The sequence below is a fragment of the Salmo trutta genome, chromosome 24 (assembly GCF_901001165.1).
Source record: "Salmo trutta chromosome 24, fSalTru1.1, whole genome shotgun sequence".
Lineage (NCBI taxonomy): Eukaryota > Metazoa > Chordata > Actinopteri > Salmoniformes > Salmonidae > Salmo > Salmo trutta.
The window spans coordinates 49,126,895-49,141,316 of record NC_042980.1 but is presented as its reverse complement, the minus strand read 5'-3'; the positions used below and the strand labels follow the sequence as shown (position 1 = coordinate 49,141,316).

At 42.9% G+C, this 14,422-nt stretch overlaps 1 protein-coding gene across 1 annotated transcript in view; it reads left to right on the top strand.

Annotated features, from left to right (window-relative positions):
* The first annotated feature begins 6,219 nt into the window (after window positions 1–6,219).
* Window positions 6,220–14,422, top strand: part of LOC115161448 (bone morphogenetic protein receptor type-2) — a 106,066-nt gene continuing 97,863 nt past the window's right edge. The window contains exon 1 of the mRNA XM_029712438.1: window positions 6,220–7,153. Coding sequence (XP_029568298.1) covers window positions 6,994–7,153 — 160 coding nt within the window. The 5' untranslated portion in view covers window positions 6,220–6,993. The remainder of the gene's footprint in view (window positions 7,154–14,422) is intronic.

Below are 14,422 nucleotides of genomic sequence, written 5' to 3'. Positions count from 1 at the left end.
GAAAACTGCGGATGGATCAACAACATTGTAGTTACTCCACAATACTAACCTAAATGACAGAGTGAAAAGAAGGAAGCCTGTACAGAATAAAAAATATTACAAAACATGCATCCATCCTGTTTGCAAAATGGCACTAAAATAATACTGCAAATTCACTTCTTTGTCCTGAATACAAAGTGTTATGTTTGGGATAAATCCAATACAACACATCACTATAGAAGGAACAGTACAGGAACAAATGGCTGTATAGTGCTGTAAAAGTGGTCTGTATTGAACATTGGTCTCAGAGGATTCCAAATCACACCCTTTATTGGAGTCAACTTCTATAATGACCTGGACAGATATACAGTAATTTATTTAGTGTAAATGATACTGAACCTAACGTGTAATCAATCGGATATGTTTTTAAAAGCTCTTTACAGATACTCAGCCAAGAAGCCCAAAGAGCAAGCAATGCCGATGCCCGAAGCACAGAAAAACTCCCCAGAAGGCAGGAACCTAAGTAGAAACCTAGAGAGGAGCCAGGCTATGACCAGTCCTTTTCTGGCTATGTTGGGTGGTGATTATAAGAGTACATGGCTATTAAGACCAGATCGTTCTTCACAATGCTCATAGGTTAATCTCGGCATGGCGCCTGACTATAATTATATCCTCCTGATTCCTGCTTACAAGGAAAAATTAAAGCAGGAAGCACCAGTGACTCGGTCAATAAAAAAAGTGGTCAGATGTAGCAGATGCTAAGCTACAGGACTGTTTTGCTATCACAGACTGGAACATGTTCCGGGATTCTTCTGATGGCATTGAGGAGTACACCACATCAGTCACTGGCTTCATCAATAAGTGCATCGATGACGTCGTCCCCACAGTGACCGTACGTACATATCCCAACCAGAAGCCATGGATTACAGGCAACATCCGCACCGAGCTAAAGGCTAGAGCTGCCGCTTTCAAGGAGTGGGACTCTAACCCGGAAGCTTATAAGAAATCCCTCTAAGCCCTCCGACGAACCATCAAACAGGCAAAACGTCAATACAAGACTAAGATCGAATTCATACTACACCGGCTCCGACGCTCGTCTGATGTGGCAGGGCTTGCAAACCATTACAGACTACAAAGGGAAGCACAGCCGAGAGCTGCCCAGTGACATGAGCCTTTCGGACGAGCTAAACTACTTCTATGCTCGTTTCGAGGCAAATAACACTGAAACATGCATGAGAGCACCAGCTGTTCCGGATGACCATGTGATCACGCTCTCCGCAGCCAATGTGAGTAAGACCTTTAAACAGGTCAACATTCACAAGGCCGCAGGGCCAGAAGGATTACCAGGACGTGTACTGCGAGCATGCACTGACCAACTGGCAAGTGTCTTCACTGACATTTTCAGTAAACTTATTAATCATAACCTCGTATCATATCATCATTCTGAACAGTCGTATCCTCCTTGCTTCTGAAAAAAACCCAGCCTTACTTATTATTCAGTACTACACAAATTGGTTTAATTATTTATTTACTAGCTAACTAAATGGCAACACAGGATAAACATACACACTTAATACATTAGAAACAGGTCCCTAGCGGACTGACACAATATGGAAGCTTGTTACAAAAAACATGGAGAGGGCGAGATAGAGAGGTACAGAGACATAATACTTTGGTACATTTAGAAACTACTCTCACAGTAATCATATACTTTGCACATGAAGTGGTGCCCGTTTGGAGTAAGAAATCATGAATGTATTTATGTGAAAACGTCTTGGTTCATCGTGTATTTCTGTCAGAACCAGTCCCCTAAGTAAAGTAGAGACGATAAATTCACCTCCCACACAATCACAGGTACGGCTGATTAGCTGTCCTATGTAAAGTGCCAAGAAAAGCGAATTTAAGTGGGACCATTCTACTACTCTTCTCAAATCACAGTAGTACGCTACTCTCATCACCCCACTGGGAACCATCGACACGGCTGGTTAGCCTATTTTCAAAGAATCATCTTCCAGAGCGAGTGGAAGTAGAGTGAGCTCTGTAGTTCTGTCCAGGACTACACGGGTCGCCAGATGCCGGGCAACGGCAGAGGAGAGCAACAGTAGGAGACGGTTGGAGAACCCTTTTGGACAATCGGGAGCCTTACAAGCAAAAATGCCCAACATCACTTTACATAGGACAGCTAATCAGCCGTACCAGTGATTGTCCGGGAGGTGACTTTATCGTCTCCACCTCATGTTGAGATAGAGTGCTAATTACTTTGGCTGTGAGCTGCAACTACATGTCTCTCTGGTCTGATATGTTAATTCTTAACCCATCATTTTATACAGTTCTTCAAAAGGGGTGGTTCCCTCATGCTGACACGCTCTCTGACCTCACTCAAGGGAGCGGTGACTACTTACTTGCACAAAATTATAGAAACAATTTATTCTTATAGTTTCTAAGATCACATCCCTCTCTTAACAAAAACACTTTCATCATTTTTCATAATTCATGTACAACGCATCGGATGGATACTTCACACATATAATTCGTTGTGGCAGACCAGGTCAAAACGTTTTCCCAGATCAGACACGGACAGAGAAGGATTAGCTCAGTTTCAAAGGTGTTTATTAAAAATAGTAGTTCAAAAAGAAAATAATAGGTCTCTCCTATGAGACCCTCTCCGGGATATCGTCTTCTGGGCTCCGGGTCCTGCTGTATCCTGTGGGGATCAAAAACTGAACTCACTCCTGTTACCTCTGTAACCGTCTCCAACTATACGGGAGTTCTTTCTTCCCCCACTCTCTCCCTGTGTACTGCCCTTCTGGCAGCTTTATGGGCCTTGCACAGCTGGTGAGCAATCCGCCCTTGATTACTCACAAACTCCCAATCAGCCCCAATTAGTCCTGGCCGGAGAGCCCGTCGAGACCTGGCACGTCCAGCAGATGAAGCCATCGCCTCGTGATGTATACTCCGTCTGTCACCAGGCCTCGACGAGTCTCCCCCTGGTGGCTGACCTGCTGTACGCCATACAGTGTATACTTTCCCAGTTACAGTATTTCCTTTATAACATTCTTTAATGACATCACAAAATAACAACCAAACAACGTTAGCGGTCTTCGGTTCGCGTCTCACCATTCCCCACGTTCTATGTTAGAAATATTATTCCAGTATTCGCTTTAGAATGTGTTAAGAGTTTCGGTGGGAAAAATGTCTATAAAATGAAAGCACATTCCTGTGTGAATTTGGAGAGGGAGATAGCTGAATGTCCTTGATTTACAACAGGGTGTGAGCTGTCAACCCCCATCAGCTCCATTCTCTCCCCCCACTGCGGGTGAGAGAGGTTCTGGCTGAAGTCATCCACTGCAAAGCTGATCTGACCCATCTGGATCCTCACAAGACAGTCATTACAATAGAATATGAAATAGTGCAAATAGAATGGTTCCACAATACCAAAGCCCCTCAGTATAATTTAGCTAAATGACACACAATATGATTAAAAAGCGTTATGAAATCACAGATACAAATATAAACCATGTTTTTAATTAATACCATCATTAGAATATCAAAATCCTATGTTAAAAAAAAGGATATTCAATGAAAAACCTTGTAACCTCGGCTCATTGAATGAGCCAGCTGGCCAAAGGGCTAGTGAATCTGAACTAGTTCAGAAATAGACAAAAACACACACACATTTCACACAGAATCTCTTCAAGGGGACATCGAGGCTGGAAGAGATACAGGCCAGATATATCGAGGCTGGAAGAGATGCAGGCCAGATATATCGAGGCTGGAAGAGATACAGGCCAGATACATCGAGGCTGGAAGAGATACAGGCCAGATATATCGAGGCTGGAAGAGATGCAGGCCAGATACATCGAGGCTGGAAGAGATACAGGCCAGATATATTGAGGCTGGAAGAGATGCAGGCCAGATATATCGAGTCTGGAAGAGATGCAGGCCAAATATATCGAGGCTGGAAGAGATGCAGGCCAAATATATCGAGGCTGGAAGAGATGCAGGCCAGATATATCGAGTCTGGAAGAGATACAGGCCAGATACATCGAGGCTGGAAGAGATACAGGCCAGATACATCGAGGCTGGAAGAGATACAGGCCAGATATATCGAGGCTGGAAGAGATGCAGGCCAGATACATTGAGGCTGGAAGAGATACAGGCCAGATATATCGAGGCTGGAAGAGATACAGGCCAGATATATCGAGGCTGGAAGAGATACAGGCCAGATATTTTGAGGCTGGAAGTCACACGGGCCAGATACATCATGCAGGGTGACACATCTCCTGTATATATATTATGGTTGGATACATATTACAATTATATACATATTACGGCTGTATACACATTACAAATATATACAGTTGAAGTCGGAAGTTTACATACACCATGCAAAAAAAATAAAAAAAATAATACATTTAAAACAATGGACATCAAGGACAACTGAAATCATAACAGCAATGCCAACTGTATATGTTTGTGTGCATGTCTGGCACTATTACATGTCTGTGTGTGTTCTTGTATGTGTTTATTTGAATGAGAGTGTGTGTATATGCATGTGTACAAACACCTGCACGGCATCAGCCTCAGGCAAACCGGCATTAGTTGGAAAAACACTGCCACTTATATACACATTACAACTGTATACATATTATGGCTATATAAATATTACGGTTATATACACATTACAACTGTATACATATTACGGCTATATACACATTACAACTGTATACATATTACGGCTATATACACATTACAACTGTATACATATTACGGTTATATACACATTATAACTGTATACATATTACGGCTATATACACATTACAACTGTATACATATTATGGCTGTATACACATTACAACTGTATACATATTATGGCTGTATACACATTACAACTGTATACATATTATGGCTGTATACACATTACAACTGTATACATATTATGGCTATATACACATTACAACTGTATACATATTACGGTTATATACATATTACGGTTATATACACATTACAACTGTATACATATTATGGCTATATACACATTACAACTGTATACATATTATGGCTATATACATATTACGGTTATATACACATTACAACTGTATACATATTATGGCTATATACACATTACAACTGTATACATATTATGGCTATATACATATTACGGTTATATACACATTACAACTGTATACATATTACGGTTATATACACATTACAACTGTATACATATTATGGCTGTATACACATTACAACTGTATACATATTATGGCTATATACATATTACGGTTATATACACATTACAACTGTATACATATTATGGCTACATACACATTACAACTGTATACATATTACGGTTATATACACATTACAACTGTATACATATTATGGCTGTATACACATTACAACTGTATACACATTACAACTGTATACATATTACGGTTATATACACATTACAACTGTATACATATTACGGTTATATACACATTACATTTACATTACATTTTACATTTAAGTCATTTAGCAGACGCTCTTATCCAGAGCGACTTACAAATTGGTGCATTCACCTTATGATATCCAGTGGAACAACCACTTTACAATAGTGCATCTAAATCTTTTAAGGGGGGGGGGGGGTTAGAAGGATTACTTTATCCTATCCCAGGTATTCCTTAAAGAGGTGGGGTTTCAGGTGTCTCCGGAAGGTGGTGATTGACGGCTATATACACATTACAACTGTATACATATTACGGTTATATACACATTACAACTGTATACATATTATGGCTATATACACATTACAACTGTATACACATTACACTGTATACATATTACGGCTACATACACATTACAACTATATACATATTATGGTTACATACACATTACAACTGTATACACATTACAACTGTATACACATTATAACTGTATACATATTATGGCTTAATACACATTACAACTGTATACATATTATGGTTATATACACATTACAACTGTATACATATTACGGTTATATACACATTACAACTGTATACATATTACGGTTATATACACATTACAAGTGTATAAATATTACGGCTATATACACATTACAACTATATACACATTATGGCTGCGTACATATCTATCCACAACGTACCTTAACGTGTTTGTACTGCTCATGTTCAGGCTGTCTACCAACCCGTCTGTCTGGAAAGCCTCCGCAAATGAAAACATGTCTACCGGGGCGACCCCACCCACAGCCGAGCCCTCCCCGCTCCGTGTGTCGCGGCCAGGGGCTTCTCTCCCTCCCCGACCAGTCAGCCTGGCTTCATAGCACCAACACATTTTCAACAGGCAGAAGACAACTTGGCCATTATGGATGGATATCAAGCGGATTTGATCGGAATAGATCTTTATTTATTTTTTGAGGGGGGGGGAACAAGTAGGATCATCAATTTTGTGATTTGAGTTTTATCAGCTTGCTAGTAGAATATGACCGCTTAACTCGCCTATCAAATGGCAGAGATCCGTATGACAGTGTAACACAGCCAACATATTTGTCTGTCTAGTTGGCCACTAGGAAACGTGAGGTTACTGTTAGCTGCGTTGCATTAAAATCTAGTTTTTTTAAATTTTTTAGTAGCATGCTAACTAGCATGCTTTAAATGATTTTGTTTTTTTTCTTCTGGTGAATGCTAGAAGATGAGAAGATCTGAATATGGACCTGGTACAGTGGAGACCCGATGTTGAACAATATAACATGTTTAGGCAATTAATAAGAATAAGGTAGCTAGTTAGGGGATAAGAAAGTAGACAGACAACGTTAGCTATTTTATTAGCTGAAATAGATTGTTGTGTTTTTATTATTGTTGTTGTTTGTTGTTTGTTGCTGTTGTTGCACTGCCTGGGAACCTTCTATTGGACAATCACGGTTAGGTAACCGTAAATATCAACTGTTAACAGCTGGGAAACATTTTCATCATCCGTCGTATTTTATTTTTGGATTATGTTGGATTTGATCATCCGGGCGAATGTATTCGTTTAATGTTAGTTTACGGATTGAAAGGGGGTAAAAAGAAAATCGCTAACTTTTTTGGGAGAAACCGGCCGTCCCAAATGATCCCCCCAGCCATGGTAGTCCTGGGCCGAATGGCGAGGCTGGCATTGGGACTGTCTGTCTTCCTGCTCCTCAGTCTCGTCGCTGGTAAGTCCTCCTTTACCTCGATAAAAATACATATACATACAACACACATATATTCATTTCCATATGATGTAATTGGTTCCCCATTTCCCTTCCTATAGGTAACTAGCCCTAGTTAGTAGTTACTGCAATTTCATAATTTGTCTGCTTTTATTAATGGGATTTGTTGACCATGAACTGTTATGTGAATGAATGACAAGCCATGTAACGTCAAGTCAAACCATTACACTGGCACTGTGAGTATGATATTTGCAAGCCACAGCAACAACGCTAGCCTGTCATCCATACTTGGGGGGCTATTGATGGGTTATTGATCTGATGGATGGATGGTGAAAGCCTGGTATTATGGGCCATATTGATCATCGGGGGATATTCAGAAAAGGCTCTGATCTACACTAGATGCTAGTGCTGCTTTGGTTGAAAGTACTGGAGGCCTATCTGCTGTCAGGAGCCTCCTCCGAATAACAGTCAAATGTAGTCCAGTTTACTACCATGATGGTAAAGAAAATAAATAAAACAAAACGTCTTGAGAGTCGAGAGGCTTCAGGAAGCTCTAATTCATCACATTTAGTGTTCAGCCTTGACATGGCTCCCTGAGTGGCGCAGCGGTTCTAAGGCCCTGGTTCTAAGGCACTGGTTCTAAGGCCCTGGTTCTAAGGCCCTGGTTCTAAGGCCCTGGTTCCATTCCAGGCTGTATCACAGCGGTCTAAGGCCCTGGTTCTAAGGCCCTGGTTCCATTCCAGGCTGTATCTCAGCGGTCTAAGGCCCTGGTTCCATTCCAGGCTGTATCTCAGCAGTCTAAGGCCCTGGTTCCATTCCAGGCTGTATCACAGTGGTCTAAGGCCCTGGTTCTAAGGCCCTGGTTCCATTCCAGGCTGTATCACAGCGGTCTAAGGCCCTGGTTCTAAGGCCCTGGTTCTAAGGCCCTGGTTCCATTCCAGGCTGTATCACAGCGTTCTAAGGCCCTGGTTCTAAGGCCCTGGTTCCATTCCAGGCTGTATCACAGTGTTCTAAGGCCCTGGTTCTAAGGCCCTGGTTCCATTCCAGGCTGTATCACAGTGGTCTAAGGCCCTGGTTCTAAGGCTCTGGTTCCATTCCAGGCTGTATCACAGCGGTCTAAGGCCCTGGTTCTAAGGCCCTGGTTCTAAGGCCCTGGTTCTAAGGCCCTGGTTCCATTCCAGGCTGTATCACAGCGGTCTAAGGCACTGCATCTCAGTGCTAGAGGCGTCACTACAGACACCCTGGTTCAAATCCAGGCTGTATCACAACCGGCCGTGATTGGGAGTCCCCATAGGGCGGCACACAATTGGCCCAGCGTCATCCGGGTTTGGCCGGTGAAGGCCGTCATTGTAAATAAGAATTTGTTTTTAACTGACTTGCCTAGTTATAGTGCACTACTTTTAACCAGAACCCTATGGCCAATGGCACCCTATCCCCTATATAGTGCACTACTTTTAACCAGAACCCTATGGCCAATGGCACCCTATCCCCTATATAGTGTTGAGGAGAAGTGTAATAATAATATTTAACAGACTATTTGATCCAAAGCAGTCAGTCAAGAGTAATGCTGAAGAGAGTCTAAAACCCTCTAACTCAACTCTGGACCTCAAAGCCAGTTCCACTGTGTTGTTTTCATTGTTCCTCTAATCAGGGCCTGATTTAGACCTGGGACACCAGGTGGGCGATTCCCCTCTAATCAGGGACTGATTTAGACCTGGGACACCAGGTGGGCGATTCCCCTCTAATCAGGGTCTGATTTAGACCTGGGACACCAGGTGGGTGGTTCCCCTCTAATCAGGGACTGATTTAGACCTGTTGTATACCCCTGCTTCGAAGGGTAACAGTTGAATACTCCTGCCTCGTAGGGTAACAGTTGAATACCCCTGCTTCGTAGGGTAACAGTTGAATACCCCTGCTTCGTAGGGTAACAGTTGAATTCCCCTGCCTCGTAGGGTAACAGTTGAATACCCCTGCCTCGTAGGGTAACAGTTGAATACCCCTTGCCTCGTAGGGTAACAGTTGAATACCCCTGCCTCGTAGGGTAACAGTTGAATACCCCTGCCTCGTAGGGTAACAGTTGAATACCCCTTGCCTCGTAGGGTAACAGTTGAATACCCCTTGCCTCGTAGGGTAACAGTTGAATACCCCTGCCTCGTAGAGTAACAGTTGAATACCCCTGCCTCGTAGGGTAACAGTTGAATACCCCTGCCTCGTAGGGTAACAGTTGAAGACCCCTGCTTTGTAGGGTAACAGTTGAATACCCTTGCCTCGTAGGGTAACAGTTGAATACCCCTGCCTCGTAGAGTAACAGTTGAATACCCCTGCCTCGTAGAGTAACAGTTGAATACCCCTGCTTCGTAGGATAACAGTTGAATACCCCTTGCTTCGTAGGGTAACAGTTGAATACCCCTGCCTCGTAGGGTAACAGTTGAATACCCCTGCCTCGTAGGGTAACAGTTGAATACCCCTGCCTCGTAGGGTAACAGTTGAATACCCCTGCCTCGTAGGGTAACAGTTGAATACCCCTGCCTCGTAGGGTAACAGTTGAATACCCCTTGCCTCGTATGGTAACAGTTGAATACCCCTTGCCTCGTAGAGTAACAGTTGAATACCCCTGCCTCGTAGGGTAACAGTTGAATACCCCTGCTTCGTAGGGTAACAGTTGAATACCCCTGCCTCGTAGGGTAACAGTTGAATACCCCTTGCTTCGTAGGGTAACTGTCACGTCCTGGCCAGTATAAGGGTTAATTAGTATTGTAGTTTGGTCAGGACGTGACAGAGGGTATTTGTTTTATGTGGTTCAGGGTGGTGTGTTTGGTTAAAGGGTGTTTGATTTAGTATTTCCGGGGTTCTGGTTTATAGTCTATGTTTATATATTTCTATGTCTAGTCTGGTGAGTGTGTTTCTATGTTGTGTTGATTGGGGTTGGGACTCTCAGTTGAAGGCAGGTGTTGTCTATCTGCCTTTGATTGAGAGTCCCATATATTAGGGTGTGTTTGTGGTTGTTATTTGTGGGTGATTGTGCTGTGTTGAGCTTTGCTTGGCCAGTCTGTTTGTAGTTGTTGGTTCGTTCGTTTCTTTGTTATTTTTGTATGTTCATTTTTGAGAGTAATAAAAAATCAAGATGAGTATACACGTACCTGCTGCGTATTGGTCCTCCTTCACCGACGCCAAGCGTGACAGTAACAGTTGAATACCCCTGCCTCGTAGGGTAACAGTTGAATACCCCTGCCTCGTAGGGTAACAGTTGAATACCCCTGCCTCGTACGGTAACAGTTGTATACCCCTGCTTCGAAGGGTAACAGTTGAATACTCCTGCCTCGTAGGGTAACAGTTGAATACCCCTGCCTCGTAGGGTAACAGTTGAATACCCCTGCCTCGTAGGGTAACAGTTGAATACCCCTGCCTCGTAGGGTAACAGTTGAATACCCCTGCTTCGTAGGGTAACAGTTGAATACCCCTGCCTCGTAGGGTAACAGTTGAATACCCCTTGCTTCGTAGGGTAACAGTTGAATACCCCTGCCTCGTAGGGTCACAGTTGAATACCCCTGCCTCGTAGGGTAACAGTTGAATACCCCTTGCTTCGTAGGGTAACAGTTGAATACCCCTGTCTCGTAGGGTAACAGTTGAATACCCCTGCCTCGTAGGGTAACAGTTGAATACCCCTTGCTTCGTAGGGTAACAGTTGAATACCCCTGCCTCGTAGGGTAACAGTTGAATACCCCTGACTCGTAGGGTAACAGTTGAATACCCCTGGTCTAAAGGATAAGCTAAAGCTGAGAATGTCAGCCATGTTAAATATGATAGTTTATCAATCCGCTCCACAGGCTGTTGACACCATTTTACTTCTTGACAGTTGATTCCCTCCGTCCGTCCCTGAGAAAACGGCGATGGGGAAATTTAATTAATGTATTTTCTCTATCAGCAGCATACCAGGACCCCACAGCAATTCCAAAACAAACCTCCCCTAGAATCCATATCAGCAATATTTGAGATGGTCTCTCCATGACGAATGGTGGCCTCCTGATAGTAACTGATGAGGTAGAGCAGTAAAACTCCAGACAAACATGCCAAGAGAGGAGATGGTATGGGGGAAGAGTCCAAAATGGCACCCTACTCCCTATATAGTGCACTACTTTTTGACCAGATCATCCCAAATGGCACCATATCCTTTTCCATTTGTTGTTCACTATGAAGGGGAATGGTGTTGAAGGAAGGACCACGTTCTGGTAGACGTTAGGGATGTGACAAAACATTATTTTTTTCTCCCTTAATGTTTATTAAATCGTCTTTCTGTTAAAACGATGAGAAAAGTTCATAAAATTACACATTTAATTCACAATGCAGCTGTGCTGCTGCCAGCAACGGTTTGGGTCTCACGGTGCGTCCCTTTCAAATGGTTCAGCATTACCCTCACTTTACCTCAATTACAAAACATGTACTACCCTTACTGTACCTCAATTACAAAACATCTACTACCCTTACTGTAGCTCAATTACAAAACAGGTACTACCCTCACTGTACCTCAATTACAAGACATCTACTACCCTTACTGTACCTCAATTACAAAACAGGTACTACCCTCACTGTACCTCAATTACAAAACATCTACTACCCTTACTGTACCTCAATTACAAAACATCTACTACCCTTACTGTACCTCAATTACAAAACAGGTACTACCCTTACTGTAGCTCAATTACAAAACAGGTACTACCCTTACTGTACCTCAATTACAAAACAGGTACTACCCTTACTGTACCTCAATTACAAAACATCTACTACCCTTACTGTACCTCAATTACAAAACATCTACTACCCTTACTGTACCTCAATTACAAAACAGGTACTACCCTTACTGTAGCTCAATTACAAAACATCTACTACCCTTACTGTACCTCAATTACAAAACAGGTACTACCCTTACTGTACCTCAATTACAAAACATGTTTATGGGTTGTCTTCACGCTGTTCACAGTAGACAGGAGTTTATATTTTTATAAACTATAATATTCCGGTCTCTATTTCTTTAATTTGTTTCTCTTTTTGTAATGTTAGTTTTTGATATAACAATGCAATTGAGTTACATTTAGCATTAAACAATAACTTGGCAGACATTAATATACAGTACCAGTCAAAGCCCAGCCACGCTCAGCCACGTCAAGCCACGCTCAGCCACGCCCAGCCACGGCCAGCCACGCCCAGCCACGGCCAGCCACGCCCAGCCACGCCCAGCCACGCCCAGACACGCTCAGCCACGCCCAGCCACACCCAGCCACGCCCAGCCACGCCCAGCCACATCCAGCCACACCCAGCCACGCCCAGCCACGCCCAGCCAGCCGCTCATTGGGTCCAAATCCCCGGCCGGCGCCGCACATACAATAAAGAAGATAGAAAAGGAACCCACCTGATCATTTTTCTCCCAAAACCCCCATAACAGCTTTTAAAACAAAAGGACAAACTAAACAAACAAAAGACCTACCCCCTTCCAGTCATCTATGTGTGTCTGTAGTCTGTCAGACCTTTACAGACAGGAAGAGAACTATCTCTGAGATAACATGTCCCCAGATGTCAGAAAAGTTATTGACTTTAACATTCATTTTTTATAAATCATTCTTTCATATGAAGTTGTTTCTGCCAAGGCTATGTACCATTCCTTTATATGAGGGAGGGTCTTCCTCTCTCTAGTGTCTCAATAGGATTCGTTTGGCTGTCCTCCTCCAGCCAGTGTCTCAATAGGACTCTTTTGGCTGTCCTCCTCCAGCCAGTGTCTCAGTAGGACTCGTTTGGCTGTCCTCCTCCAGCCAGTGTCTCAATAGGACTCGTTTGGCTGTCCTCCTCCCTCTAGTGTCTCAATACGACTGGCTGTGATTAGAGCCTATTAGAGTCCTCAGTAAAGAGAGAGCCTATTAGAGTCCTCAGTAAAGAGAGCCTATTTGGGCAGTTATATAGGCTTCTTGATATAATTACATGTTAAGGGAGTTTTAATCCTCCCTTCTCAGTCGTTGCCTGTAATCTCGCTAGTTTCATCCTGGCCCCTTTATCGGCCAAAACAAACTCCATAATCATTTTGTCTGTGGATTTAAAGGTATAGACAGGTATGGACAGTGGTAACATGCTGATGACGTAATTCAGTTTAGGAGCAATGACCCATCTTTATAACCTGTATCCTCCCACATAATGAGATTTGCAGCTTATCCCAGCGCTTAAACTGGAGTTGAATTTTGTTCAATAGTGGGTCAAGGTTTTCAGAAACCATGTTCTCTAGACCAGGATTTAAAGTGATCCCCAGGTACCTCAAGGTTTTCAGAAACCATGTTCTCTAGACCAGGATTTAAAGTGATCCCCAGGTACCTCAAGGTTTTCAGAAACCATGTTCTCTAGACCAGGATTTAAAGTGATCCCCAGGTACCTCAAGGTTTTCAGAAACCATGTTCTCCAGACCAGGATTTAAAGTGATCCCCAGGTACCTCAAGGTTTTCAGAAACCATGTTCTCCAGACCAGGATTTAAAGTGATCCCCAGGTACCTCAAGGTTTTAGGGACCCATTGAAACCTCCAGCTGAGGAAGTCATTCCTCAGACCATGTTTTGACAGGCGCATTACTTCAGATCCAGTTTACTTTATTGCCCAGATATCTCTGAAAATGCTTGTGTGGTCTGACATTAATAGTAATATGTCGTCTGCATAAAGCAGTGGTTTATTCTCTCTAACTGCCATAGTAACTAGAGGTCGACCGATTAATCGGAATGGCCGATTAATTAGGGCCGATTTCAAGTTTTCATAACAATCAAGTAATCGGTATTGGTTTTTTTTGGCCCTCCAATAATCGGTATCGGTATCGGCGTTGAAAAATCATAATTGGTCGACCTCTAATAGTAACCCCCTTTGATTGACTGATGCAGCCTAATGGCTTCGGGCTAATAGTTCTATTGCCATAATAAATAGGAGAGGCGAGAGACGGTCACCTTGTTTCGTGCCTCGTCCACCAGAAAATGGACGTAGTCCGTTAGTGACGACTGGATTTAGGGTCGTTGTACAGAAGTTTAATAATATTCTGAAAGCCCTGTCCAAATCCTAATGTATTTATAGTATAGTGCAGGTAGTTCCAGCCCCCACTATCAAAGGCTTTCTCTGCGTCTAGGGATAAGGCTGCTACTGAAGAATCCAACTCTGTAGCCTTCCAGATGACATGCAATAGGCGTCTAAGATCATCAGATGAAGTTCTGCCTTTTTCACAAATTCCACCTGGTCTGGATTCATGATTTTCTTA